Below are 26,537 nucleotides of genomic sequence, written 5' to 3'. Positions count from 1 at the left end.
CATGAGGAGTCAGCCGTAATGGGGCCTCTAGCCTCTTGTCAGCAGGCCAGCTAGACAAGTGCTAGTGTTAAATGAGGCATGAGGTTCTGTAGCAGCTTCCTGCACAGACCTCCCACTGGTGGCTTGAGGTCGGTGGGTGTTCTGTGCCTGGGGGAGAATAGTTCAGATGTGTCTCAGCACCAGCAGAGGCAGTGGTACCATACTGTTTCTCCCTCAGCACCTGCCCTGGCCAGTTGCTGATGTAGTTCCTGTGTGCTTAAATCTGGGGCGGGTGGTGTGTCTGACTTCGATAGTTGTGACTTGCTGCTTTCCTCACCCATTTTCTGTCTTCCTCATTGTGCTTCCAAAGATCTGCTCCAACATTCTGATTTTGTGCCTGCGGGAGCTGTTTGAATTCAGGTTCATGCAGACTGATCCGAACTGGTCTAACTTCTTCTATGACCCTCAGCTGCACAAGGTAAGCCCAGCAAGTCCTATACTAAGCAGGGATTTTTGTTTGACACTCTCCCCACTCCCAAAGCTAAATAGTCTCCCATTGAGCCTCTTTTATAGATCCTTCTCTTTCAGACCAAAGGTAGGCAGGGGTTGTGGTGCCATAGTGGGTTATCTTTCAAAAAGGGGTGTGAGGTCTTCACAACACTGCAGTCTGTTGGGGGAACAAGTAGGCTTATTTCAATGACCTCCAAACAGCTGGGACTCTGGCCTTTTGTTACATTGTGTGAAGCAATGTTGTACCATGCTCCTCAGTAGCAATATGCTTATGCTGGAGTCTAAGGCTTTCTAGTGGGAGGAGGGAGTAAGATCTTACATACCCCAGTTCCATTGACCGCTGTCTCCTAAAAGTGAAACTTCCGGTCACAGTAGGCAGAGGTGCCAGCAGAACCAGCTGTCTTGCCAGCACCCTCGGAAGACCTCTGCATGGGTAGGGCACCAGTTTTTACATGTCGTCCAGCTTCATTACAAACAAGGAAGCATAATGGGATATATCAAAGGATGTCTCATTTTGCTTCCTCAAAGGGCTGAGAATGAACATTGCTGCTATCCAGCCATGCTGATGGAATCTGCCTCTTTCGTCATTCCTCATCAGCTGATGGTGGGGGGAGAACGGGTCCCTTTTACCCTGGCTGCACACCCACTCTGCCCCGTACCCAGGACCAGTCTCCTAAGACTCTGGGTCTATTCTGACTTTACTGAAACCTGTCCCTGAAAAATCACAACCATGTGTATTCTCTACCATAAGAACAGTTAAGGTATTATTGAGCAAGGGACACCTCAGTCAAATGCTTGCCATTTGTACTATGCTAAACATATTGATATCTAGTGAGGTGATCCTGTATGGTCAGAATTTCTTTCCTCATGCTCCAGGGGTCTGGCTGCTGCATATATCTGTGCTCTTGTCAGGTAGGTTTGGAAATGGTATTGGTGCTAGGGTCTGGCTGAATTCCACGTTTGTAAATGCTTGAAGCAAGGTTCTCTGCTGATGTGCTCCAGAGTAGAACTCATTGGTGTGGGAGATACAAACCCATCAGATATCATAGGTGCTGCCTCCTCTGCTGTCTGAGCATATGTATGTGCCTAGGAATGACTCTCTAATGTGCCATATGGTGTGAATATGTTACTGGGTTTAATGTTGCCAGTCATAACCAGTAAGGAGGGAGTTAAGTGGAAATTCAGATGCTTTGGACCAACCTCCAGCCCCAAGTGACTTGTGACAATTGAGCTAAATGAAACCACTGCCATAGGCTTCCCATGCCAGGCTGCGCTCTTTTGCAGTGGTTTCTAGTATAATGCAGAAGCATTTATCCATATCCAGGTGGCCCTGCTGGACTTCGGCGCATCTCGTGGGTTTGACGAGGACTTCACTGACCTGTACATTGAGGTGAGGACTCCAGCTGCACATGCTGCCTTGTTGCGCTAGGGAGAATAGTGTCACTTAACTCAAGGCTCTGTCGGGTCTCAAGATCTTGCATGTTTGAGGTGCACTTCTGTTTGCAGCTGAATCTACTCTTGGGAGGAAACCTGGCCTGGGGCAGGTTGAAGGAGATCATGACACAGCTTTGCCCCCTTCTCTTAGATTCACCTGTCTCCCTTACAAACCTGCTGATATCCCAGTTGTCCTGTTGTAAGTTTACATCACAAACAAGGAGGCTGAGGCTGCTGCTCTGTAAAGGTCCAAGTCCTGCCCTGGGTTTCCCCTGTGTAACTCCACTCTACTGGAGTGTTCTTGAGAGTGGAATTTGGCCCCACAGGTCTCAGGGAGGAAACAACACCTCCCCATCCCATCCCAGTTACTTTGTGCTCCCTGAACTCTTAGTCTTGTGTCTGTCTCCAGCTTGGGGAATGGGGGAACCTACAGTTGGCTACTGCAGACAAGTGTGGCTGCAGTTGAGCTGCTGTCCTGCTGTATAATAGTTATGTGATAAGGACTTGGCTGCCACAGTGACTTCTCTCCTGAAGTTCCAGTCTCTTTCATTGATTCCTCAACATGCACAAACCCTACTGCAGTGAATTGAAATATTGCTTTCTGGAAGATCTGAGCGGTAGTGCTTATTTTAAAGGACACGGTACCTTTCTGCCTGCTGGGAATTCAGCGATATGGGTGAAATGCATGGACTTGGAGCATTTCATACTCTGCTCATCTCCTGTAACTTCAGCCTGCTTATAAATTGCGTGACAAAGCCAATTAATATCACTAAGCCACTTTAATTACATGTCCATTCCTTTATCAGAGCACTGAATTCTGTACTTCATAAAATAAGTCCAAATAGCTGGGGCTTGCCATCTCTCCTAAAACTGCTGGTGCCCCAAGCAAGGTTCGGTTCTAGAGTTCCACAGGAAGCCAGGCCACTTGTTTTGTGGGCCACTGAGTATAGTCCTGCTAGGAAAGGCTTTTTTGCAGCAGATGTGTTTCTGCAAATAATTCTGAAACTGGTCATCTTCCAGATTGGTGCCATGCAATCCGCAAAGCAGTTGGGGGAGGGGCAAGGAAGAGTGTGAACCTAATCAGGCTGCTTGATAGCAGATGCTGCTGCAACTGCTTAGTAGCATAAAGGCGTGTTGAATGCAAGACTCCTGTCTCCTTGTTTGATGGTGTTCTTCCTGTTCAGGTAATAAAGGCGGCTGCAGATCAGGACAGAGAGACAGTTTTGAGGAAGTCGATAGAAATGAAATTCCTTACTGGTTATGAAGTCAAGGTATGGAATGGAATCCTCCCCTATTATTGCTGGCCGGCTGCAGAGCTCTTGGGTCTGATGTTCTGTAGATCCTGTAATAGGGAAAAGCTAGCGACAATCCATGAAAGCTGCACTCTTGGGGTTGGCAGCGGGAAGGAAAGGATACAGGATTTCTGTGACACTGCTAATTCAGCCTCTCTTCAAATCGAGCTAGAAATGAGGAAAACTACAGCACTGGCTATAGCCAGGATGTATTTTATCCAAGCTTCTCCCTTCGCTTCCTTTGCTGCAGCTAAGCCACTTTCATGTTTTATATCTGTGCAGCACGGGCTTTGATGAGAGCCCCACACACATGCCCAAGGGCAGAGTAAGAATCTGTATCCCTTTCCCCAGGGCATGAATACACCTGTAAATAGTGTCCTTAGTGCACAACTCTGCATTCCTCTTGGTGACTCCCTCCCATTATCCCAGCTGAATCCTCCATGTTGCACAGTCTCTTGAGATCTTGTAACTCAATGGCCAGAGGTCTCCTGTGAGACTCTAATACAGCTGTAAGTGAACAACTCTAGAGTTTCTCTGGGTCTCTGTGCTGGAGACTGAACTTTACCTCAGGCAGGGCACCACCTTTCCCTTGCCTACTGCTGAGTGCTAGCCCCCTGGTCTTTTCCTCTGTTAAAAGCAGCTGGTGCTGGAGTCATCCTTGTGTGTTATTGACTCCTCTTTGTTTTTGGGCAGGAGATGGAAAATGCCCACTTAGAAGCTGTTCTCATCCTGGGAGAGGCTTTTGCGTCTGAGGAGCCATTTGACTTCGGCACCCAGAGCACCACAGAAAAGATCCATGGTTTGATCCCGGTCATGCTGAAGCATCGGCTTGTCCCTCCGCCAGAGGAGACCTACTCTCTCCATCGGAAGATGGGGGGCTCTTTCCTTATATGCTCCAAACTGAAGGCCAAAATCTGCTGCAAAAACATGTTCCAGGAGGCCTATAGCAAATACTGGAGCAAGAGGGCCAAGGAGCAGGAGCAGTAGTGAAGATGAACTAAGTGTCTCGTTCTTAAGGCCCAATCATACTGTATCTAGCAAAGAGCAATGTAGTCTGTCACATCCCCACATTCTCATCTCGAGATGTAGCAGCCTGTGTGCTGGAAGTTCAATGTTTGTTTCACAAGGACAAAGTCTTTCTTTAACACAGCGTCTGTCCTAGACTCTGCCATTAGATTCCCATGGCTTACAGGAATTGTGTCCTCCTGAGGTGGTGGGGCTTAGTCTGCTGTGTTCTTCCACACTGTTCAAAGCACCAGCCTGCTATCTCTAGTGCATTTTTAACATTGATGGTGGCTGCATACTGTGGTTGGGTTTTTATAATGTGTTTGGTGGGGTTGAGAGGAGAGTTAGAATAAAACCAGGACTAGTTTGTATTGAAACCTGTTTATAATTCTCTGAAAATCATTTTAAAAAATACTCCCCCCCACCCCTTTCTTTTTGCTAAAGTGGAATTTGAATGGTTTTCATACTGTGAATTATAGAGTAACATACCTGGTAACCTACAACAGACTCCTGTTTTGTAAGATGAATGGTGGCAGTCGGAGAAGCCTGGATTTTACTGACAGGGATATAATGTAAGATGTGTACACATAGGATGAAATTTTATGCCTTCTGCCTCCCTTTCTGTCTTCGGCTTGCAAGCTAAAACTAGGAAGCAAAGAATTAAAATATCTGATGCAAGGGGTGCCAACATTTATATTTAAATATATCCACAGAGAACGCCTGCTCAGAAAGTCAGTCAGTTGTTTTTTAATTTTGAGTTGAATGTATAAGCAAAGGAGCTGTGCATAAGCACGAATAGTGGGAATCTTCCCTCGCTGGTATGTATCGGCTCCCCTGATGGCCAAAGCCCCAACACTTCTTGGCTTGTTGGAGTCCCAGCAAAGAAACTAGTCTCTTTGCCTTCCTGTCTGTGCCCTCCAGTGCAGAGTTTGAGGGAAGGGGGAAACATACTCTGGGATTCTCTTATCCTCTTATGGGCATTTCAAGCTTTTGCTGAAATGTGTACTACATGTTTATAGCCAAATGCACAGTTTTAAAGAATTGGAGTCAGACTAGCAAACTTAGCTTGTTAGGGTTTTGTACAATTCTTGTATCTGTATGACTTACTGATTTCAATAAAAAAGTGCTTGTGCAGAGGGCTTCTGCCTGCAGTTATTCCATCTCCTCTGCTTCCCATGACCAGGGTAAAAGAACAGCAAGTGGCAACATGCAATTAGAGAGACTCTTTTACAGTATGAATAGAAGAAACTGGGCCTGGAGGAGAAGGGTCAGAGAACCTTTTCTAGTATTTCTTCCATTCTTTCCTGGAAGGGCAATGTCATCTTGCAAAAGAATCACTTCTATCAGTGCCTTTTTCAGTCTCCATGGCCTGGTAATGGATTTGAATGTCACCTTATTACCAGCCTTTTGGAGTGGACACATTCCATCCTTCCTTCCCAGACACATGGAGGAAAAACTTCCCCTTGCATTAATGCTTTAACTAAAGCCAGTGGTGCCGTTCTGCTGTGTTTGGATGGTACTGGGTGCTTTGAAAGGGAATTACTTCCCAGCAGGATCAAATGGAGTAGGGTCAACACTGAAACTGAACAGCTGTCAGCTTGTTGGTCTGCCCAGGATGGGAAAAGGCAGTGGGTGGATGTGTATTTTAGACTTTCAATACACTCGGCTGACTGTTAAACAGAATTGGGCCTATCTGCTAGTACTTCACAGGCACTAAACACAGAATTCGTAAACATGAAGATGGAATATGCCCCGTCCCTCGGTTTTGCATTTATCCAGCCTTCTGTAATCTGGTAAGTGTACAAAGTTTACCTCTCCTGCAGACTATATAAAAAAATAGTGTGTAGGAGTTTAATCCTATTTGTGTCTAATTTAACCTTTTTTCCAAGCTCATGGACAAAATATGGAAATTGCTTCACATGGAAGTTACAGCCTGCTTAATTTAAAAAAAAAAAAAACCTGATAAACCAGTGAGTTTAGAGGATATACTAGAAAAGTGTAAATCTTATTGATTCTGTTGTCTACTGGCCAGTGCAGTAATCTTCCTGTACTCAGGCCAACAGTGATTAGCCCCTGCACACGGATACAAACAAGAAGACTGGCTTTTACTCTAGTTCTGTAGCATGTAGTACTTCTTCTTTTATACTGATGGCAGCAGCCCTATGTACAGAACAGATATTCCTACCCCTTATCTCCAAATCTCTCTCAACTCTCTGAATTCACTATACGTTGCTATGCTTGTAGTTTGCTGAAGTGTCAATTGTAGGTGGTGGTGTGTGGAGAGAAGGAGAATTTTTAATTACTGAAGGCTTTAAAGCTCATGAAAGTCAAGACCTGGCTCTTCTAATATCAGAGGAAGTGAAATATTTAGATGTTAAAGGCTTATATTAGCATTAAGAAGTACAAAAAGCTCACAAGGAACTAGGACCAGGTGACCTTGTAGCAGAGAATGTTCAAAGCAACATTCAGGCAATACCGTGAGAGCTAATGCATTCAGGTTATGTGGTGAATTGGCTCAAAAGTCAACTGTGTTACAGGTGATTTTTTTTTTTAACATTGGTAGGTACATTCAGAATGGAGAGTTTGATCAGATTCTTGTGACTAATTAGAGACCCATTGTCTATTACTACATGTAATGCTGGAGGTGCTCACATCTAGCTTAGAGCAAAGGCAGTGTCTCCTGTGGGATACCTGGGCTAGGACAAGGTCAGTAAGTAAGAGAATGCAGGATTCACCATAAGGATAAATTCCAGTAGAAGGTGAAGACTGGCTTTGTTGGAGCACTGATGATCAGAGCTCAGGCTCTAGCCCTCCTGGGCTCATTCACTCCTCAAGTCCCCCAGCAGCATCATGGGATTGTAACACAGTGCCCTGGAAAACCCTCTTGACACAAGGGTGACCCAGTGTTCATGCCTGACTTCAAGCCCTGGCCAGAAGAAAGTCCAGGCTATTTTATACTGATCTGGAATTTGTATTGGTGCCTCTCACTGTAGTTTAGCTAGCAAAGGTGCTCAAAATATAGGAATTTGCTCAAGAGTGGACACTTTCACATCCTTGACCTGACCGTTTGCAATCTCTGAGAACCTCTTCTCTAGGAAACAGCACCTCTGTTTCTCTGCTATAAACTTGAGATGGTCTTTCCTCCTAAAGATGACAGCTTTCAGGGAGAAGAGTAGAGGCCAAACCACAAAGGCTGGACTTCAGGTGCCAGCCTGTCCTATCCATTCACAGATGCCACAGCCACCATCAGCTCAAGCCAGAACATGAGTGTTGAGTAGCAGGGGTTCCCCAGTGCTGAAGAGCCAAGCAGCTAGTATGAAGTCTAAGCACAATGCTGCTGCTCTTTTTGCTTTTTCCCTTGAATCTGTATAGCCCCTCCCTAGGACACTCACAGCTGTGGGGAGGGGAGTAAAGCTCTGAACCTTGTGCCCAGGCATTGGGAAAAGAGGCTCTTTCAGACAGTGCCATTGGCCAAGAGTGAAAACTAGAGAGGGTATATGTGAAGCTAGGCCTACAGGATCAAACCCACACAGGTTATGGAATGGCCCATTGGCCACAATTGTTCTGATTAGGGTAGAACTTGACTGAAATTCAATAAAGACAAGTTCTAAGTACTACACTTAGGAAGGAAAAATTAAATGCGTCACTACAGAATGGGAAATAACTGACTAGCTGATGCTACTGCTAAAAGGATTGGCAATGATTAAAGTGGATAACAAATTGCACAGGCAAACATTCGAGAGTGTATTCTTAGGCATGTTGTATGTAAGACATAATTGTCCCACCTATTTGGTACTGGTGAGGCCTTAGCTGAAGGACTGCATCCAGTTCTGGGGGCCATACTTAAGGAAAGATGTGAGGCTAGACAGGAGCAACAAAAATGATAGTCTTAATAAACCTATGAGCAAATGTTAAACTTGGGCATGTTTAGTTTTGAGAAAAGAGTGGGGAGGTAAGACTTCAATTATGTTGATCGCTGTCCTCTTTGTAACAGTCCTTAACTGTTCTCTATGTCCACTGAAAATAGGACAGGAAGTAATGGGCTTAATTTTCAGCAAGGGAAAGTTAGGTTAGCTGTTAAGAAAAATGTTCTAATTACAAAGGTGGTTGTGGAATCCCTATTCCAGAGCTTAACTACCTTTAGAAGCTTATCATTGGAGGTTAAGAACAGGTTGGACAAACAGCTATCAGGGATGGTCTAGGTTTACTTGGTCATGGACTGGATGAATTCCTTAGGTCCCCCCTTTGAGCCCTGCTTTGGCCATGTCACCAATGAACTGTGCCCAGGTGGTCATTTCTGGGAGAGACCCAGGAGGTGCAGGTTTACTTAACCTATATCAGGACTTCACTGGGGGACATTGATCAGCATTCATGTTGTGCTCCCTGTCAGTACTCACTCTAGGCCAGGGAAGCTAATGATCTAACCAATGGACCAATTCAGTGATGAATCCTGGTCATGTGCCAACTGAGGCTACTGTCAAGATAGGAATACAAGTGTTCAGTCACCAACCTCTACCAGGAACAGATTAGAGCCAACAGGCTCTTTGATGATTGGCCTGAGGCCACAACACCGAGTCCAGCATCTTCACCAAGTTAACTGCATGAGGATATGGAGTTCAGCATCCTTGAGAAAATCCCCCCACTAAAGGACAGACCTGGTGGGCTGCATGCTAAATTTGCAGCTTTGCTTGAGATTAAGATCTAGAAGGGCCAAATACCCCCATCATAGATGCAGGTTAGAAAAATAGAACCCTATACCCCTATTTCCAGGAGCCTGCCAAGGACATCTCACTGAAAAGCAAGGAAGTTAGTAACTGACTACTGCTGAAAACAGGTTTAATTACAGTGGAACAGACTGAACTAATCAAAAAGCTCAGAGGTGCTGTAGCTGATGCCATTCAATATACTGAAGTGCAGGGTGGCTAAAGTTCAACAGAACTCAACTCTAGCAGCGAGGGTGAATGTCTAAAGGGAGCTTCATCTGTGTATGTCAATATCACTTAGTAATGGGCAGGTTTACCTGATGGTTATACTCAACAAGAATACAAAATTCATTCCCTCTTCCAAAATCTTAACAGAGGGAGCAGCTGGGAAAAAACACAAAACATCGATCTTTCTAACAGTTCCCTGTTTTTATTGCAATACATCAAAGTAGGTTAATATTAAGTGTTACCAACATAAAATATTGGTGTCAAGTCATTTATTACATTGTTGACTGTTTCACCTTAAATATTTCTGTGCAAAAGAATCTACATCATTCTGTAGCAGAGAATCTCTTACAATGTCCCCTACCACAGTGAGGGCATAAAACAAAATAAAATAGTGATAAGAGGCAAAAAGCAGTCTTTTCCCCACACACACACTTGTCAGCTTTTCTACTCTAACGCAAAAAGTGATCACACCTAGGCCATGCAAACCTGTACAATAATATTACCATGAAAAAACCTCAAAAATATTTTTTTAAAAAATAAATGATATGAAACTGTCATACATAAAAAAGCCAGTATAATTGCTCTGAAATACCAAGAGTGGTTTTGTGAGGATTTCTTCCCCATGAATGAAGTTGGTCTCTCTTTTTTTTTTTAAACTGTGGCTGGAAAGAAACAAGCTGTGGAATTGCCTCACTGCACAACAAGGTCTTTGAGATCTGCAGCAGATTGGCTCTTTGGGGGCTTTTTCTCAAATAGGATTTGAGTACACAAGTCCATTTCATCTTCTAGAGCTACACTGGTGCCTACGGGTCAGAACAGAGCATCTGTATCAGGCTCCTGTGTAGCAGGCCTGCACAAAGTCTACATCCTACTTAGTGGTACATAAGCCTTTTACACAAGGGTGAACTACTTTAAAATTTTGTGAACATGGTTGAAAGAAAAAAAAAAAGCTTCCACCAACCTAGAAACATCTGGAATTTTAAGAACTCTTGTTATGATCTACCATTCAGTGGTTGGGCCTGTTCTCTTTTCAGTCTAACCCATCCAAGTTCCTTGATGTACAAAACTTGTATTATAGGGTGCACTCATTTGTCAGAAATTCTTCTGACTGCAGTGTATCATTCTGAAAGTCTGACACAGTTCTAGGAAGAATGTTTTGCTTAAGCCCAAGGTTGTAGTAGTAGTTAACTACATCCACCAAATACATTATCTGTGCTTTTGTATGCAGAGAACACTGCATCCCTCTGCTGTGTCGTTTCATAAACCATATATCGGCATGCAACACGTGTTTGTAATTTTATCAGAATCAAGATTATTGCTCTTAACAGCACAAGTCAGAACTGCAAAAATGTTGAATAATAAAAATCCACATTTATAACAAACAAGCCAGCCACTAAAGAGACTGAGATGGAGAGAAAAGCTGCCTAAGTGATAGAACTATATTTTAAAACTAGCAAATGCAATCGGTTTAGATGTGGTATGTGAAACAGACAAAGTACTAAAGCTTGGTTTGGGAATTATGAAATGTGGGAAGTAGGTGTGATTTTGGGGAGGGGGGGGAAGCTTAAATTGATTTCCTGCACCTTTTTTCATTCTGGAAACTATGGTCCTCAGGGACATGCTTAAATCTATTTGGAGCCTTTCAGTGACTGAAGCAAAGGCATTTGCTTAAGCAGAGTATGTCCTGATAAGTGAAGAATGTTTTCAGTCTTAGCCAAAAAAAAAAAAAGATATATATATATATATGTGTACACAGAACATATGCTAATATATTAGTCAAAATTCAGTTGGAGATTATACATTGCCTGGATAAATGCAACCATATATAACTGGAAACTTTAAACAATGCCTAGTAGCAAACACCGAACCTTACAAGCCAACTGCCTCTGAGATCTCAGACAAGAGTCTTATAGTCCAAATGACCAAAGTATTTTTCTTATCCCAATGAGAATTTAAAAAGCACACCTGCAACATCCATGTTTTGTAACAGGTGTTCATAACAACAAAAAATTCAAGTGGCCTACACTTACATGGACCCATCAGAACAGATTCCTTTTATAACTATAATTCCTAGAATGCTTTTTCTTTTCAAATAATGTATGTGGACAATTGCTGTTTCTCCCTCTTTTAAACAGGCATGATTTGTGTAAAATGTACAGTACCAGATCAAATACAATTATTTTGAAAAGGACACTGCCAAGGGCTAGAGGTCAGCATAGGTACTGTATTTAACAGGATAGGTCTCACCTTCTGAAATTCAGCTCTGTAAAGTGACAAATCTATGCTCCATCTGAAAATGTACATTTAAACAGGTTCATATTCACCATAAGAGGAGAGTAAGCAAATGTACTGGTTTGTTTAGGGTTAGTTTAAAAGTAAGCTGTATCTTGGTACTTTGGTTCTATTTTCAAATGGAGCAGAGATGAAGCAAAAGGAATACACAGTTTGATTCCAGATAAACTGACCCTCCCATGTGGGATTATCACACAGGTTTTTGCTAGCAGCCTCGAATCTTCCCTTTAACAGGTTAACATCAAAATATGATTTAAACTTTTAAATACAACATACAGTAAATACAAAACTAGTCTGCAACACTTTGAAACGTGTGGGGCCCTGATGTGCTACACCAGGAGGAGGAGGAAGTGGCAACTGTAGGAAGAGAAGCCTTTGGTGCACATGGAACAATATACAACCTTTAAGAAAAAGGTGACACTGGACTTGCCAGTCCCTCTGACATTTCTATTTGTGTCTCCTGCAAAGACATGAAAAGCTACCATACTGGGAAGGGACTCGGTGTTTGCCTGTTTGGTATAAATTTTACTACTAAATGCCAAGTTTATTTGTGACAATGAAACACACAGCACCAACTTGATACCAAACAGGACAGGCAGGATTTTGACATGATACTTTATAGAAATTTTTATATTCCCCCTCCTCCCCGTCCCAAAAAAACAACCAAGCAACCAACCTTTGAATGACAGGTTTATGTGCAGACAATCCACTCAATGCAGAATAAAGCACAGAACTAGCACCTAGGGGACCCTGCATGGTTACACAGTAAAGGCAATGACTGTGTCTTACTTGTGTTTTGGCTGTGCCTGTAGATTAACCTAATTTGTCTGCACCCTGCTTGAACTTACCCATAAATTCCTTCAGTGAAGGGAACCTGGAAAATTCCCATTCATTTCAGCATCTATTAATGTGAATGAAACATGTTACACTGCTGACTGTAAGCACTTGGAATGGTTTGATAGGAGCCATAAAAAAAATTCCAAATCATAGGAAAACCAGCTTTCTAAATACAAAAAGCCTTTTATATGCTTGAGCGGGGTCGTGGCATAAAGCTAGCAATGATCTCACTGAGAAGAGAAGCTCACACTGGAAAAGGGAATGGATGATCTTCCTGCTTGACATTGGTTTGCTTTTTATCTTGCCTCCTCTTTATTCCTTTGATTTAAATGTCAGGCTCTTTGCTGAAAGACAGACCTGCAACTTCTGCTGAGCCTGTCCTCTGGTGGTGTGTTTCTGCCTGCAACCTGCATCGCTGTTGGACTCAAACAGCAGGGTATTGTATAGAAAAAAATTGAAACCACAGTCCAAAATGATGGGGGATGGAAATGATTAACCTCATCAGCATGGCAGCTCTGGGCTACCAGGTGTCTTAAACTGCCACAGCATGAACAGTATTAGGTAAGCATCTTCAAGGTTCTTCGCTATGCTACAGCAACAATATATTCCACAGAGGCTCTTTTCGGGCTAACAGGACTCACATTTGACTGATGTAGATTGTATACTAACATTTGATAATCAATGTAACAGCTTTCTGGTTAACATATGGCCAGGGCGGCTCGGAAAACCATTTCCTTCATCATTAAACCAAGTCAGGCACTGACCTTCTTGAGAAATGGTATCCCCTATGATTTCTTCCACACTGTTCCATTATTGCCGTAGGGTGTATACTGTATCTAGCAGAGATCCATGAGTGCCAAGGGTGTCAAGCTGCACAACTAGTGCCCGCCCCACTGAAAACCATGGTGCCAACATGGCTGAATGTTGCTCTTTGTTGTAGATGGGAGAGTGGTTCACTTTCAAATCAACATTATTCTTGCAGATGACAGGCAGGGTCATCTTCAAAATGAGGATTATAGCTTTAGTGCTGCTACTGACAAGAGGAATAAAGGTCACTGAACACACTGTGGGGGATTTCTCCTAAAACAGTGCAGTGTCACCCAAAGGGAACATTCTGCTCCTGCATATATATAGGCCAGGCCTCCGATGTGTGTGTTACTTAGCATGAAAACGGGAACAACACAAATCTTTTTAAATTAAAGGTTCTCTTAAATAGGCATCCATCTTCTTCTGCATACACGATGCTGCTTTTTCTCCTTGAATATATACATACGTATTTAATTCTTAAATTTGCGTATTTATTTAAACTCTGTACTGTAGTAAAATATGCATCGTTTTAATAAGTATTTGCTGGCGACAATCAGATTGACATTCAAACATGGTGGCTAGCTGAAAGCTTTCATGTGCTTCCGACAGACTGGTTGCTCCCCACCAGAAGTGGGGTCTCTGTGCTACTCTTGTACAAGATAATTAGCTCTTGTATAGAAACAATCCATCTGATTTATTCTTTTAATTGATATTGTTCTGGTCTATTTAAGCTACTTTTTTTTCCAAGTTGAGGTGGGGTAAATATATTTATAATATCGGAAGCAGCTGTAGCCACATGAAATGAAACCAGTACTAATACAAATCTACTGCATCTGCTGTTTACCAACACCCTAGGTTTGCTTGTTTGCCGCTGCTAAATCTGGGGAGGCCGAGGCAGCGCTGAATAGTGCTAGAGAAGGCAAACCTTTTATCTTCTTCCCTCCCTTCCCCTCACATCATTTTCAGAGGGAGTGGGCAGGGTGATGAAAGTGAGAACTGGGTTGAATGAAGGGGGAGCCATGGGAATAATAAGCCGCAGTGATTTGGATCTGAATGCTGAAGCAGTTCATGAGTCCCAACTCACGTGGTCAGAGCTCTCCAGGGAGAGACTCTTGGTCTTGTGAGGAGAAACTGGGCTGGGAGGACTACTTAGGTTGGAACTGTTAGAAGCTGTAGAATGCCTTGGAGAATCAGAATCCTGCAGCCCAAAAAATGCAGAAGAATATCAATAGGCAATAACACAACAGGAGTAAATCAATCAGTCAGACTGAAAGGGACATACATTTGACCAGCAGTTGGGTGGAGCTAAAGGTCTGCATATATTTCCCCCCTAAGTTTTCTGTCCAATAACACTCTTTGCTCAATATTTGCTTTTTTGTGCATTCGAGCAAGTTGTCTAAAGCCCAGTTCGCACAAGGCTTAAGTAATGATGGTACACTGAAGAAGCATCTGCCCTTGTTACTGACAAATGATGGGTATATCACCTCAGTGAGGCTTGCAACATTGGGTTGCTTCTGGACCTCTAGCTGCTCTTGGACTCCCATATAGCAGTGGTGGCTGGAGACATTTTGTTTCACCCCTGGGTTTGGTTAAGTCTCTTTTCTGATGTGGACTTTGCCAGAGTTATCTGTCCCTCTGTAACTTTCAAAATGAATACTGATGCAAAGCACTCTACATAGACTACCCTTGAGATCATGTCAAAGCTTCAGTTAGTGTAGAATGCACCTGCCCACTCTGCAGTCAGAGCTGGCACTTAGTTCACTTTCATCTACAACTGTAAGTGTTGATTTTGATCTATAAAAGCCCTGGCAGCTTCAAAGCCCCCATCTCTCCCTACATAACAATGCAGAGGATGAGATTGGCTGGGGCAGTTTTGCAGCCATCTTCAGTTTGAACCAGCAGGAGCATGTTGTTCCTTGTGAAGGGCTCCTGACACTGGAATTTTCTCTCTGTTAGTCTGACCTTTATGCTCATCTGTTTACTCAGGATTCTGCCTGAGGAGCATGAAGGGGGGGTTGCAGTGAGGTGGTAACTTGGAGAGGTTGTATTTGTACGTGCACCTGGAGATGTAGTGAAAGGCGTGTTTTATAAATGGTGTAACGGATGAAACAATTAACTTCTCTTATCTCCCTTTCAATATTTTGGTGGAATGCAGATAAAACTTGTCTGAAGAGAAAAGATGATTTTTTGAATTTTTACATATTAATTGATTAATTCTAGGTATTCAATGAACACAAAACCAATGTGTCTTTTTTATGACTTATCTGCTTATGGCCTAAAGCTTTCTTGCTGCCAAAAGACAAAAGGAGTACTGTCTCTTTTAGCTACAAAAGGTCAGTATCAAGTTTGTGCAGTTACTTTATCAAGCTACCACATTCATGAGCCTTATTGATTCCAGGGTACTGAGTATACCACCTCAATGCATTTTCTACACATCTGCCCAGATGTTTAAAGCTGACATAGTCTGACCAAAATCCTGTCAACAAGTCTCAAAAGACAAACAATAGAACATTTTGTTTTGAACAATGATTTCTAAGCTTCCTAGGGCCAAATCCTGCTCTGTTGCAGCTGTGTTATTCCAGATTTACACAAACAAAACTGAGATTAGAATTTGGGCCCTATCAGTATCCACAGTTTGCAGTTCTCGTCCCTTCGCTCTCGTTACTCACCTCTCGTTCATAGTCCCTTGTCGGCACATCACAGCCTTGGTCTAAACCACCAGAGGACAGCGAACCATCTGATGGTGATGCCATAGGCTGACGCTTGGCTCCATAGCTCCCGCCTGAGAATTCCCGCCGCAAAGCACTGCCGTTCTGTGCAGACGATCCTAAAAGGTGTGGGTGAATAAAACTGCATCATGGATGTGTGTGCAAGACACTAAGAAGTTGGCTAGCTGTTACTTTTAGTTTTGTTTTCCTACAGAACCTCCCTTTACATAATCTTTCTTCCCTGTTTTCCATGTACTCTGGATTAGATGGTGGATGTGCTCATGCACTGGAACCCTGCAATATCTAGGCAGGATGGTGGGAATAAAATTTAACCCTTCTATGTCAGCAGCCAGATTTCCAGTGCTGTTACATACACAGAAGGCTCCAAGTAGTTAACTCTAACAACAAAGTTAAAAAAACCCAAAATATGGGGGTGAATGGACAATTTGCCTCTGACTTCAGTGGGGGCAGGATGAAGCCCTTAAGTAGCGGTCAAGAAGTCACAGTATTGAGGAATACAGTACTAATTCTGATATCGTTATAATACCATAAAGATATATATGTTTTAAGAAACAGCAAACACCATGTGGGATTTTCAGAAGTTCTCAGCATTAGTCCAATTGTAAAACTCTCTCGTTGGCTTCTGTGGGAACAGAGCTGGGCCACTGCTGAGCAACTCTGAAAATCCTGCTCAAGAAGCACAGCTGTAACGTTCCTGCATGGGGCAGTGTTAAGTTTTCACGTTTCTGCACAGGGCTTGTGGCAAGCCAGAGACACTCACTTGCTGCCAACCCGCTACTGGCACTCATCGACCGCCCTGGTTCTGTGCGGGATTTTGTGATAGATGGGATACTGACAGAGGCACTGAACATGCTCCGACTCTCCTGAGGCCGAAGGTTCTGCAGTGCAGGGAGACACAAAGAGAGAGAGGGTTGTGTTCATTCATTCATTTACTGCTGAGTCAGCAGTGGGAGGAGGAGGGAGGAGGTACCAAGTTAAACAAAAAAAACCCAAAAGCCCTCACCTTCCCAGAGCTAATTTTCTGGGTGACAGGTCAACAAATTTGCAGGATACTATTTTGCACCTAAGTGCAGAGACTGGAAGAACACACAGCATGAAAGTGAAGTTTTGAATTACATGGACATATGTAGACAACTGAAAGAACATTCTAATAGAATCAGAATTTTCTTGCTGATGTTGACAAGGAGCCTGACAACTGGTACCAATTTAGATAATACAGTCAGTTAAGAAAAAGATGCTTAATGTAATGCATTGTTTCTAGCTATATCTTTCCAAGTACTATTTCATTGAAATGTATCTCTTTGATGCCATAATTCGTGGCTTGTATATATTTTGTATGACACTGTTATCTAATCAGCCCCTGATGCCTACAGTGTATTTCTTGCAGTTATACAGGACGTATTAAGCCAAACTCTGCTTTCAATTATGCTCGAGTAACTCCACTCTAACTGGCGGAGTTACTTCAGAAATTCATGGGAATAGTTGAGCAAACTTTGGCCTTCTGTTTTCAGATTATATTGCACAGACAAGAATATTTTAGTCTGAATGCTAATCAGATGCTTTTGGTTTTCTAAGAGTATTTTCATTTATTGTCATCCCAAATTAGGGCTCACTCTACTGTTTCCAATGTGACTGCCTGTCTCTGGAGCTTTAGCTAAACATAAGCATGGGCTTATCTTGCTCCTCAGATGGTTTGTATATAGAACTCATTAGCATTAATGGGAATTAGGTATATCAAACCTCTTCACACAGCGGTGGAAACACAGCCCCTTTGTAAAAAAAAAAAAAAAAACAGATGCAAACAATTTATAGCACTGAGCAGTTTACAGCACTCATTCCATTTCATCTTTAAAATATACCCTCTCCTTATACTTTTTTTAATCACTAATACCCATGAAATCTTCATTATACTAAGATAACGCAGTTGAGTATGAAAGAAAATTCACAACTGCAGCTGCCTTCGGGAGCAAGAATGTTACTGAAACTTAAAAATGCAATAAAAAGGTTGGAATTGGCTCAGTCCAACCCTCCTGTAGGTATTTTCTCAGAGAGAATCAGACATGTAGCCATCTGTTAGCGAAATATCCTGTACCACAAAAAATAAGCAGCTCAGCCAGACTCACACCACGTTTATGGCAGGGAAAAGCCTTAACCCCAACATTCCATTGCTGTCATGCCATTTTCAGGGGGGTTTTTGCACACTTTGCAGCCCTTCCCCTCGTGCACATCATGTTCCCAATATGTAATTTGTAACCTTTTATTATTAGATTTTAAAACCATTTCTCTCACCTATACTATATTTATTTCTACCATTACTACATAAGAGACACCTTAGCTGCAAGGGATCTCAAATCTACCTTTAGGAAGAAGATATGAGGAAGAAGGCAGCATTATACTGCCACTTTTAGCCCCCACAGTGAGAGATGTTAAAAAGATCTGAACACACATCTAGTGCCACACCATTTTATTAAACAATACTTTTTTTTTCTTTTATAGAAGAATCATATTAATTTATGGTTTCTTATTGTCTAATAGCATGTCAATAATAATACAGGCATATCAAGTCAATATGTAAAGTCAGTGTACAGGGGAAAATGTGAGCTTGAACTATTTCATACAGTGTGCATCACATCACACTTTGTAGCTCTCATCAGTTGATAAATAGGTGTATAAAACATCTCCATATCTACACACTTATGTCTCCTCCAATAGATGGTAAGGATATGTACAATAATTTAAAGTATCTATTGATTTCTCTAGGTAGGTTACAGCTAAAAAGAGGGTTTCTAGATAATGAATGGATTAAAGTTAGCAATGCAATTAGAACATGTAAAGTGCTAAGAATTGTTTGTTACTTTCCTTTTGTTACTGCCATTGTTTCTAATGCTACACTTACAATCAATCCTTCTGAGTTAATAAGAGATACCCCCTCCTCATTCTTACATGTGGAGAGAAAAATTCATTTTTAATTTGCAATAGGCAAACAAGAATTGTGAATTTCTTTCCACGATCTCTCTCAGTTACCACCATAAGAGAATCTGAGACGCTAGGGGTGGAAAAGCCCTACTGATTATCCAGTCTGTCTCCCTGCCAAGGTTGGATTGTTCCCAACAGTACTTTAGCAAATACTTGCAGGTTTTAAAATGTGCCTCTCAAATAATTCCCAAGAATATATTATCCTGCGTTGTTTGTACACTTTTTTCAGAAAGCAGTGAACAAATGAAATAGATTTGACAACAATCTTATCTCACTTATCACAGAACATTAAATGGAGTATCTAGTGCTTGTTCTTGTGCCATCCAGCACATGGTAGGCAATTTTGATATAGTTTACAACAACATGAGCATATGGATAGGACAGCAACAGTTAAGACTGCACAGAATGATAAGGTATTAAGCACTCAAGGGTGTTCGGCTATTGAGGTATTCTGAGACACACTAGGGAAAGCCAAATACAGCACTCTGAGTTGTTATATATTGTGATTAATACATTGGAAATTCAAAAAGGGGCTTTTATGCTTGTCAGATGGTTCTTCAAAGAGAATTGGTATGTTTAATGATAAGGTGGCTACCCTCAACAGAAACTAAGCAACCTCAATCAACAAAGGGGGTGGGGTTGGGAACAAAATTTTGGTTCTTGGAAAGAATACATTAATTTTAAAGAGATCAACTGTAACACATTAAACCATTAAAGATGGCAGGCACAAAACTTGAGCACCATTGTTTTCCCTTCTATCTGTTTGGAAAGTCCATGTAATCCTTATAAATGTTTATCCCTTCAGAGCAAATGTTCCACTCTTCTTTCTTCTAAAAAAATCAATGCCAGTAAAGAACAGAAACAATGGTAACAAAACAGCATGCACACGACACAGACAAAGAATTCACATAAGGGAACAAACAGCATCTGAAAGCAGTGGTTATAAAACAGCAAAGAGCAACAAGTTAAAAGTCATTATGAAAAAATAACTCTGAGACAACCATTTAAACACACAGAGATCAAACAATTCAAATCTCAGCATATAAAATCCATCACCAGCACTGAACCAAGCAAAAATAAACAAACGAACAGTGAATAGACAATATGCCTTTGAAGAGGAAATAATTGCAGTGGAGACCTGCTTGCAGAGCAGTCTGAGTTAATTGTAGTGATGGAAGGTGAAAGTCCCTTAGTTCAGTGCATCAGAATGCAGATCATGATCTCAGTCAGAGAATGAAACAGACACGAGGAGGGTTGCTACTCTGCACAGATACAATGGTTGGTAGATCTGTGTAATGGTGGATCTACGCATTGCTCCTGCTCCTCTACCATGTTGCCCCTGATCTACCCCCAAACCATACCTCCATGTGGCCTTCCTTAATTCACCTCTTTATGCAATGAAACTACACCAGTCCTGCTGCACATGGGCCTTCCAGAGCCATGGGTGATTGGTGAAATTTGACTCTATAGGAGATTTCCATTGTATTTTCTAAGCAGCCTCCTACTGGGATTTATATTTATTTATCACTAAACAAACCTGGTTTTACTATTTCCCACTGTACAAAGTTATTTTGATCATATGAAATCACAAAGCAATATGAGAGCCCATGTGCATTACAGACATTTTTTAACTCAGATTGTTGAATCCATCCTATTCAGGTTCTTATAGTGTGCCCATTGCTTTGGTATTGGAGCAACTCCGGAGTTCCATGAAGAGTACTAGTGTCCTTAGGCTAAGTGGAAAAAAACCCAAACATCCCCTGGTTTACACGGTACCATTTCTCTCCTCCAGCCACAGCAAAGCAGAGAAGATGCATTCCTTCACACAAGCCAAGCGTCTTATGCTCTAAGGAGCTTGAGCTGAGCCCCACACAGAGGGCTCCTGAGTCACTGGTGTCACTCCAGTTTTACACTAGTGTAACATCACTGAATTCAATGTAACTGCAATGTTAGTACTGTGGGTGCTCTATTTTTACCAGGATTTTACACAGCAAGGGCCCAATCAAGCAGCCCTCAGTGATTTCAGTGCGGTCACTCACAAGAGTAAGGAAGCGATGTAGGATTGGGTCCTGATGTGTAATCACTTACTGAAATACACCTGCATGTTTTAAGTACAGAAGATAATGGGTGCACCAAGGGGGATAGTCATTGATGCAAAGTGGGACTTCAGTGGGGCATAAGTCTTGGGTTGGCCTTTGCACAAACCATGAATTTCAATCCTACTTAATAAGGATTTTGTTGTTATTTTTGCATTAAGTTGGGTATTCTTCTCATATATTCCACACAACTCTCCACCCAGAAAAAGCCACAAGTTTAAACAGATTGAACAAACCAGATGCAGATGACCACATATAGACCATTTTCTCCAAAATGCTGTTGCTTCGTTTTTGCTTATTTTGTGGTTGTGATGGTCAGGACTTTTCTGACAGTGACAACTGACCATGTATTCAGTTCTCGGGATTTAATTGTGCATGGCTGGCCTCTTCTGATTCCCCCCAATTTTCCTGCTGACAGCCTGGACTTTGTATTGTAGTTTCCTCCCCTTTTATGTGAAAAGAGTAACTTTCCCTGAGGGGTCCAAATTCTTGCAAGTATTGTACATAGGCACAGACCTGAAAATCCTATCCAGCAACAGGAATCTGTAGTGGATTCTGGTTTAGGTTACCCAAACCTGCAGAAACACTGCTGTATAAGCCCTCTGCAAAAGAAGCAGTGAAAGGGCATTCCAAGCAGTCTAGCAGTCAAGCTTTTGCATATAGGCGCATAAAGGGCCTGAATCCAAAGCACACTGCAGTCAACAGGAGTCTTTTCTTGGAGTTCAGTGAGCTTTGAATCAGACCCAAACAAGTCTGATCAAACAATGGCATCTATGAACAATCTCCCTTGCAGATTATTGCTGGTCCTACTGGAGATAATCTGGCAGGACAGTGTATGGCAGAACTGTAGGCCAGAACACAGTACACGGTAACAATGTTTTGCAATGTATGTTTGTGAGCATTTTATCATTATTCATTATGTGTATTACTGTAGAGCCCAGGATTCCCAGCGATGGATCATGGACCACTCAGTGCTAGGCGCTATGCAAACATAATACGAAGTGGCTGTCGCTGCCCTGAAAATTTTACCATCAAAGTGTGTTCATTGCCTCTTGTCCTACCTTAGTCTCTGCTTAAATATAGTTATAGGATTTTCTTTCTCCGTAATGAAGCACACACTATTTTTGGTTTTTTCCTTAGTTGCTCCTTTTGTCTATCATCCTGTTGTAGGTTTGTCTAATTTAGGCTGTAAACTCTTCAGGGCACAAAATGAGCCTCCCTTTTAACTCTTGTAAAGGACCATACAAAGTTCTTGCACTACAGAAAAGTTTATTTTTAATAAACAGCTCAAAAGTTTGGCTCAACATAGGTATATCCTGAGCCCTTTTCCAGCCCAAACCTATCAAGAATACAGAATATCTTTCCATTGCTGACAGCTAGAGGATGAACACTGTGGAATATAAAGCTCTATAATTTAATCTTCCACACCCTTTTTAGTAATTTAAAATGGAACATTATTTTCCTAGGAAAAAGGGTCAGACCAATAATTTTGCTCCTTAATTTTTTAAGCTATGAAAAATTGTTTCTTCATATGTCACCAACAGTGGAAAACATCAGGATGGAATGAGAATACAAAACAGCCAGGGGAGAGTTAAGAGGTGAAAGAAACCATTCACAAAGTTTTGTTTCTCCCATGTTATTAGCTAGGCAAAAGGAAAACCACACAGTGTTAGTACAGTGAACACCCAACTCAGCCGTTCATACCCTCAGAGTCACAAAGGCTGGTGTACCAGGGACAGAGCGCAGAGATGGGGAGTATGCAGGGTTTATGGAATCATAAAAGAGGAATTTTTCAGCTGAATTAACAGTCATGTGATAGATGTGCTTGAAGTTGCTCGGAGAGGAGATCAGACTGAAGTGATGATGAGGGGATGGATATGGAAAACACGGCTATCAAAGACAACAGAGAGAAAAAGATTATGAGGGACGGTTTCACTAGTTATACAGGAGGTGAAATGACTAGCAAACACCATCTGCAGGGATAAGCATAATTTGAAAGACTGGATCAAATTCACTGTAAGTATCCTGCTTGCAAGAAAATAGGCAGATCCTTAGATTACCCTCCCAATCCCCTTATCAACTTCTTTACATTGTATCCCATGTCCCTCTGACCCTGGCTACTGCCATAAACTTAAAACAAATCAAACTTATAACTCATTGGGAATGGATTCTAATATTTATTATTATTTAATACTTCAAACAGCACCATACTTCAAACAGCCTGGTGCTTTACAGACAAAGGAAAAGCATCAGATCCCTGCCTTGAGGAGCTTACAATCTAAGTTAGACATAACACAAACAAGGGAAGGTGAACAAAGATGAGATGGTAAGGGAGGGAAGATTGGGGGGTACGACAGTGAAAAAGCATAAGACCTGCTTCTTGTTATGCAGACATTTTGAGGATTTTATTTAAAAAAAACAGCATAAGGATATATTATATTTATAGTTTCAGGGAACAAAGGGTGTCTGCAGGGCAGGAATGGAGGTGAGCATGGGAAGAGGAACTGGTTAGTTTCAGGCTAGTGGGGTGAAATTTACCGTGTGTAGGAGGACAGGGAAAGACCTATGCATCAGCAAAGACCAAAATAAGTCCTATGGGACTTTAGGCCTTGTACTGTCTCTCTGTGCAGCAGTGAATTACACCCTTAGTGCATGACGCAGAAAGATACTCAGAAATGCAAGTATTTTTATAGGTGAACTCAGCATTGTTGGGTGCTGTGCTCCCAAAATGTAAAATATAGACAAAGGAAAAAAGTGAATTAAATCTGCAAATTAGACAAAACCAATTTATATTTAGTCTCCAAAGAATGTGCTGACACAGGTGCTTTTGTGATTCGAAGACATCTACATCCAGGAGACTTATTTGAATATTTTTAAGTCTCATTTTCCCTCCATCTACAGAATCATTCCATATGTGCATATTCAGGAGGTCAGTCTGCTTTGGGCTGGAATGGCCAATGGTAAACTAGACCAGTTTTTCCTAATCTTCAGCCCTTTCTCCTTCCCTTGTCCAACTGATCTCACCAACTTTTGAAAAAAAAGAATCTGAGCAATGTTAGGACTTTAAAAACAAAATATGGTGCAAGATAGCTGCAAATCAATCAGCTGACTCGTCTGCTAAACCTAAGGCAGTACATTTTACCCAAGGAATTTATAGAAGTTCAGGGAAACATAAAGTGACAGCCCAATATATATTATCTCCAGTCTCAAACAGTAGTTATTACTGTTCTCTACTGGTCCCTCAATCTGAGCTGCTAAGATCCCAACAATCTGCTTTTTTACATATTTGTGTTGTGAAGCACTGCATGGTCAATAAAGCATCAATTACTGATTTACAGCATTTGGTGTATAATGTATACTAATTGCTATTAATATGGGTAGCGGAATCTAGGATATTAGTACTATCATCAGTGTAAGGGAAGCCACTTTTCTGATAATGGTCTCAAGTGGAAAGCAGAGATTGCTGAGCCATCTGTACAAAATAGTGTGCTTGCTGCAGAATGAAGGTATGTTTTAAAAAGCCAACAAGGAAGGGAAAAAAATCCTAACACTACAAGCTTGGAAGCAGACAGCAGGCCCCCAGCAGACCATAAAAATGTTTAGCCAGCATGCATTAATATGGCAATGCCAGGAAACAGCAACACTTTTGGAAACCAATCCTCCCTCCAAGGATCACAGTATGTTTTCAAATGTAGGGTTCCCACTGGTTTTACGTAATACTAAAAGTACATAATAATAATTACTCCGAATGCCTCTGCATGTAAAATTCTACATGTTTCAGTAAATCTGGTTGGTTACTGAAATATAGTGATTTATGCATCATGAAATCAGATTTAAGTATAATGAATACAAGTTCAAATATAATGGCTGTCAAGAATAGTCCTGTAAGGAAAATATCAGGCATGCAGAGCATGAATGTAAAATCAGTCCTGCATATCCGATGGACACAGGTAGTTGGTATGTGCTGCAGTAAGTGTAATTCCAGAATTCAGATCTTCACTACAAGGGAGCATCCACGAGAAAGTGGCTTCAAGAGTCAAGAGGGCAGAAGGGAGACCAAAAAATGTACTGAATTGCCAGGACAAAAGTTCACATGTTTTTAATTGGTGACAGGCTGCTAGGGGAAAAAAGTGTAAATACATAAGTCTGGGGATACTAACAGGAATGATTCAAAATAACACAAATCAAGACAGTGATCCAGAACTAGGTGTATATAATATATATAATTACAGCTCTATTAGTGGCAGATAAGAACTTTTGTTCTTTTAAGAAAGTGAACCCACTTACTACAAAGAGACTCAAACTAACCATTAAAATATTATGAAAGTATAGTTGTTAGAAACTTTACAGTTTTCATTGCCTTTTGTATTTTCACCATGACGGCCCCAATCCTACACCGAGCTCTGTGCAGACAGAGCCTACTTGGATCCCCACTGGGTATGTCTACACTACAGCTGGCAGAGAGTCTTCCAGCTTGGCCAGACAGACTCACACTAAAAATAGGAGTGTGGATATTCTGGCTTAGGCTGGAGCTCAGGCTCTGAAGCCAGGAGGACTGGGTGGGCTAGAGAGCCTAAGTTTCTGCTCAAGCCAGAATGTCCACACTGCTAGTTTTAACATGCTAGTGCAGGCCCTGTAGTGCGAGTCTGTTGACCCATGCCAGGAGACTTGTTCCCAGCTGCAGTGTAGACATACCTATTGAGATCAATGGGGCTATGTGCAGATGCATGGGTAAATCCACAGCGAGTACAGCATAGGATTGTGTTAAAAGGCAGCAATTTACTCCAATCACATCCAAGAGTTTGACTTACTCCTTAAACAGACAACTTTTCAAAAACAGATGTCTGAACTGTGCTCACACAGTACATATAAGCACCAACAAACCTGCAAACTGCACACAGAAAGCAATGACATCTTTATGAGCATATTGTTACACGCATAGGCAAATTCAAAAATACATGGTGTGCATTTCCATGTCCATGTGCTGGCATCTATTTTGGAGAATGTGTCCCACAGTTTGGAACAGCTAAAAACTCTCAATTTTACTAATTATTATTTTATAACTTAAAGGTTTTGAAATTGAAATCTTAAAATTGTAATTCAATTTTAAATTAGTGCTGTACAAGACATATTTGCAGACAGTCCCTGGTCAGAGAGTTTATACTCCAAAAGGAACACACAGATAAAACACTGAGAAGAGGGATTAGCATACAAAATTAAGCCTGTTTCCTCCTCCTCCCCGCCCCTCAATTTTTTAAAAGTGCATTTTAGTGCTCATGAAAAAATGGGTACAGCATGGGCATAGACAGTACAAGATTTCCTCACACACTGCCCTGCCAATGTACCTCAACCTGGATCTGGAGGATCAACTCTAGGAGTTTAAGCTCTATAGTTCAGTCAGTCTTCGGCCTTGACACTGAGAATTTCAGTTAATACCAACTGTGATAGTGGATTTGTTTGTTGTAGGGACAGTTCTCCACTAGAAACTCAACCCATTTGACAGCAGTCACCAAGGAGATGTTAGACAACAGTTATTTTACATTACTGTCATCGTGAGCTAGATACAAACCATAGACCAGAGACAAAAGTCTCCATATCTCACAATCAAACCCCTCTCATCTAATCCTATGATTAAATATCTATCCTGCC

At 41.7% G+C, this 26,537-nt stretch overlaps 2 protein-coding genes across 11 annotated transcripts in view; one reads left to right on the top strand and one right to left on the bottom strand.

Moving 5' to 3' along the window:
* Positions 1-26,537, top strand: part of COQ8A (coenzyme Q8A) — a 144,469-nt gene that overhangs the window by 76,649 nt on the left and 41,283 nt on the right. For 3 of the 4 annotated variants that reach the window (XM_048843367.2, XM_048843368.2, XM_048843369.2), the window contains 4 exons: positions 350-457; positions 1,814-1,879; positions 3,108-3,194; positions 3,909-5,354. In XM_048843367.2, the coding sequence (XP_048699324.2) occupies positions 350-457; positions 1,814-1,879; positions 3,108-3,194; positions 3,909-4,202 (555 nt within the window). In that variant the 3' untranslated portion in view covers positions 4,203-5,354. Of the gene's footprint in view, positions 1-349; positions 458-1,813; positions 1,880-3,107; positions 3,195-3,908; positions 5,355-26,537 lie in introns of those variants that run through there. The other variant, XM_048843370.2, reaches the window with a different exon arrangement.
* CDC42BPA (CDC42 binding protein kinase alpha) overlaps positions 9,334-26,537 on the bottom strand; it is a 327,653-nt gene continuing 310,449 nt past the window's right edge. For 3 of the 7 annotated variants that reach the window (XM_048843360.2, XM_048843361.2, XM_048843366.2), the window contains 3 exons: positions 16,577-16,694; positions 15,757-15,914; positions 9,334-14,285 (listed from right to left, as the gene is read on the bottom strand). In XM_048843360.2, the coding sequence (XP_048699317.1) occupies positions 14,154-14,285; positions 15,757-15,914; positions 16,577-16,694 (408 nt within the window). In that variant the 3' untranslated portion in view covers positions 9,334-14,153. Of the gene's footprint in view, positions 14,286-15,756; positions 15,915-16,576; positions 16,695-22,592; positions 22,779-23,045; positions 25,006-26,537 lie in introns of those variants that run through there. The other 4 variants (XM_048843358.2, XM_048843359.2, XM_048843362.2 and 1 more) reach the window with 3 other exon arrangements.

This window comes from Caretta caretta, chromosome 3 (assembly GCF_965140235.1).
Source record: "Caretta caretta isolate rCarCar2 chromosome 3, rCarCar1.hap1, whole genome shotgun sequence".
Taxonomy (NCBI): Eukaryota; Metazoa; Chordata; order Testudines; family Cheloniidae; genus Caretta; species Caretta caretta.
The sequence above is the reverse complement of the archived record's forward strand: the minus strand, read 5'-3'. Positions and strand labels throughout refer to the sequence as shown.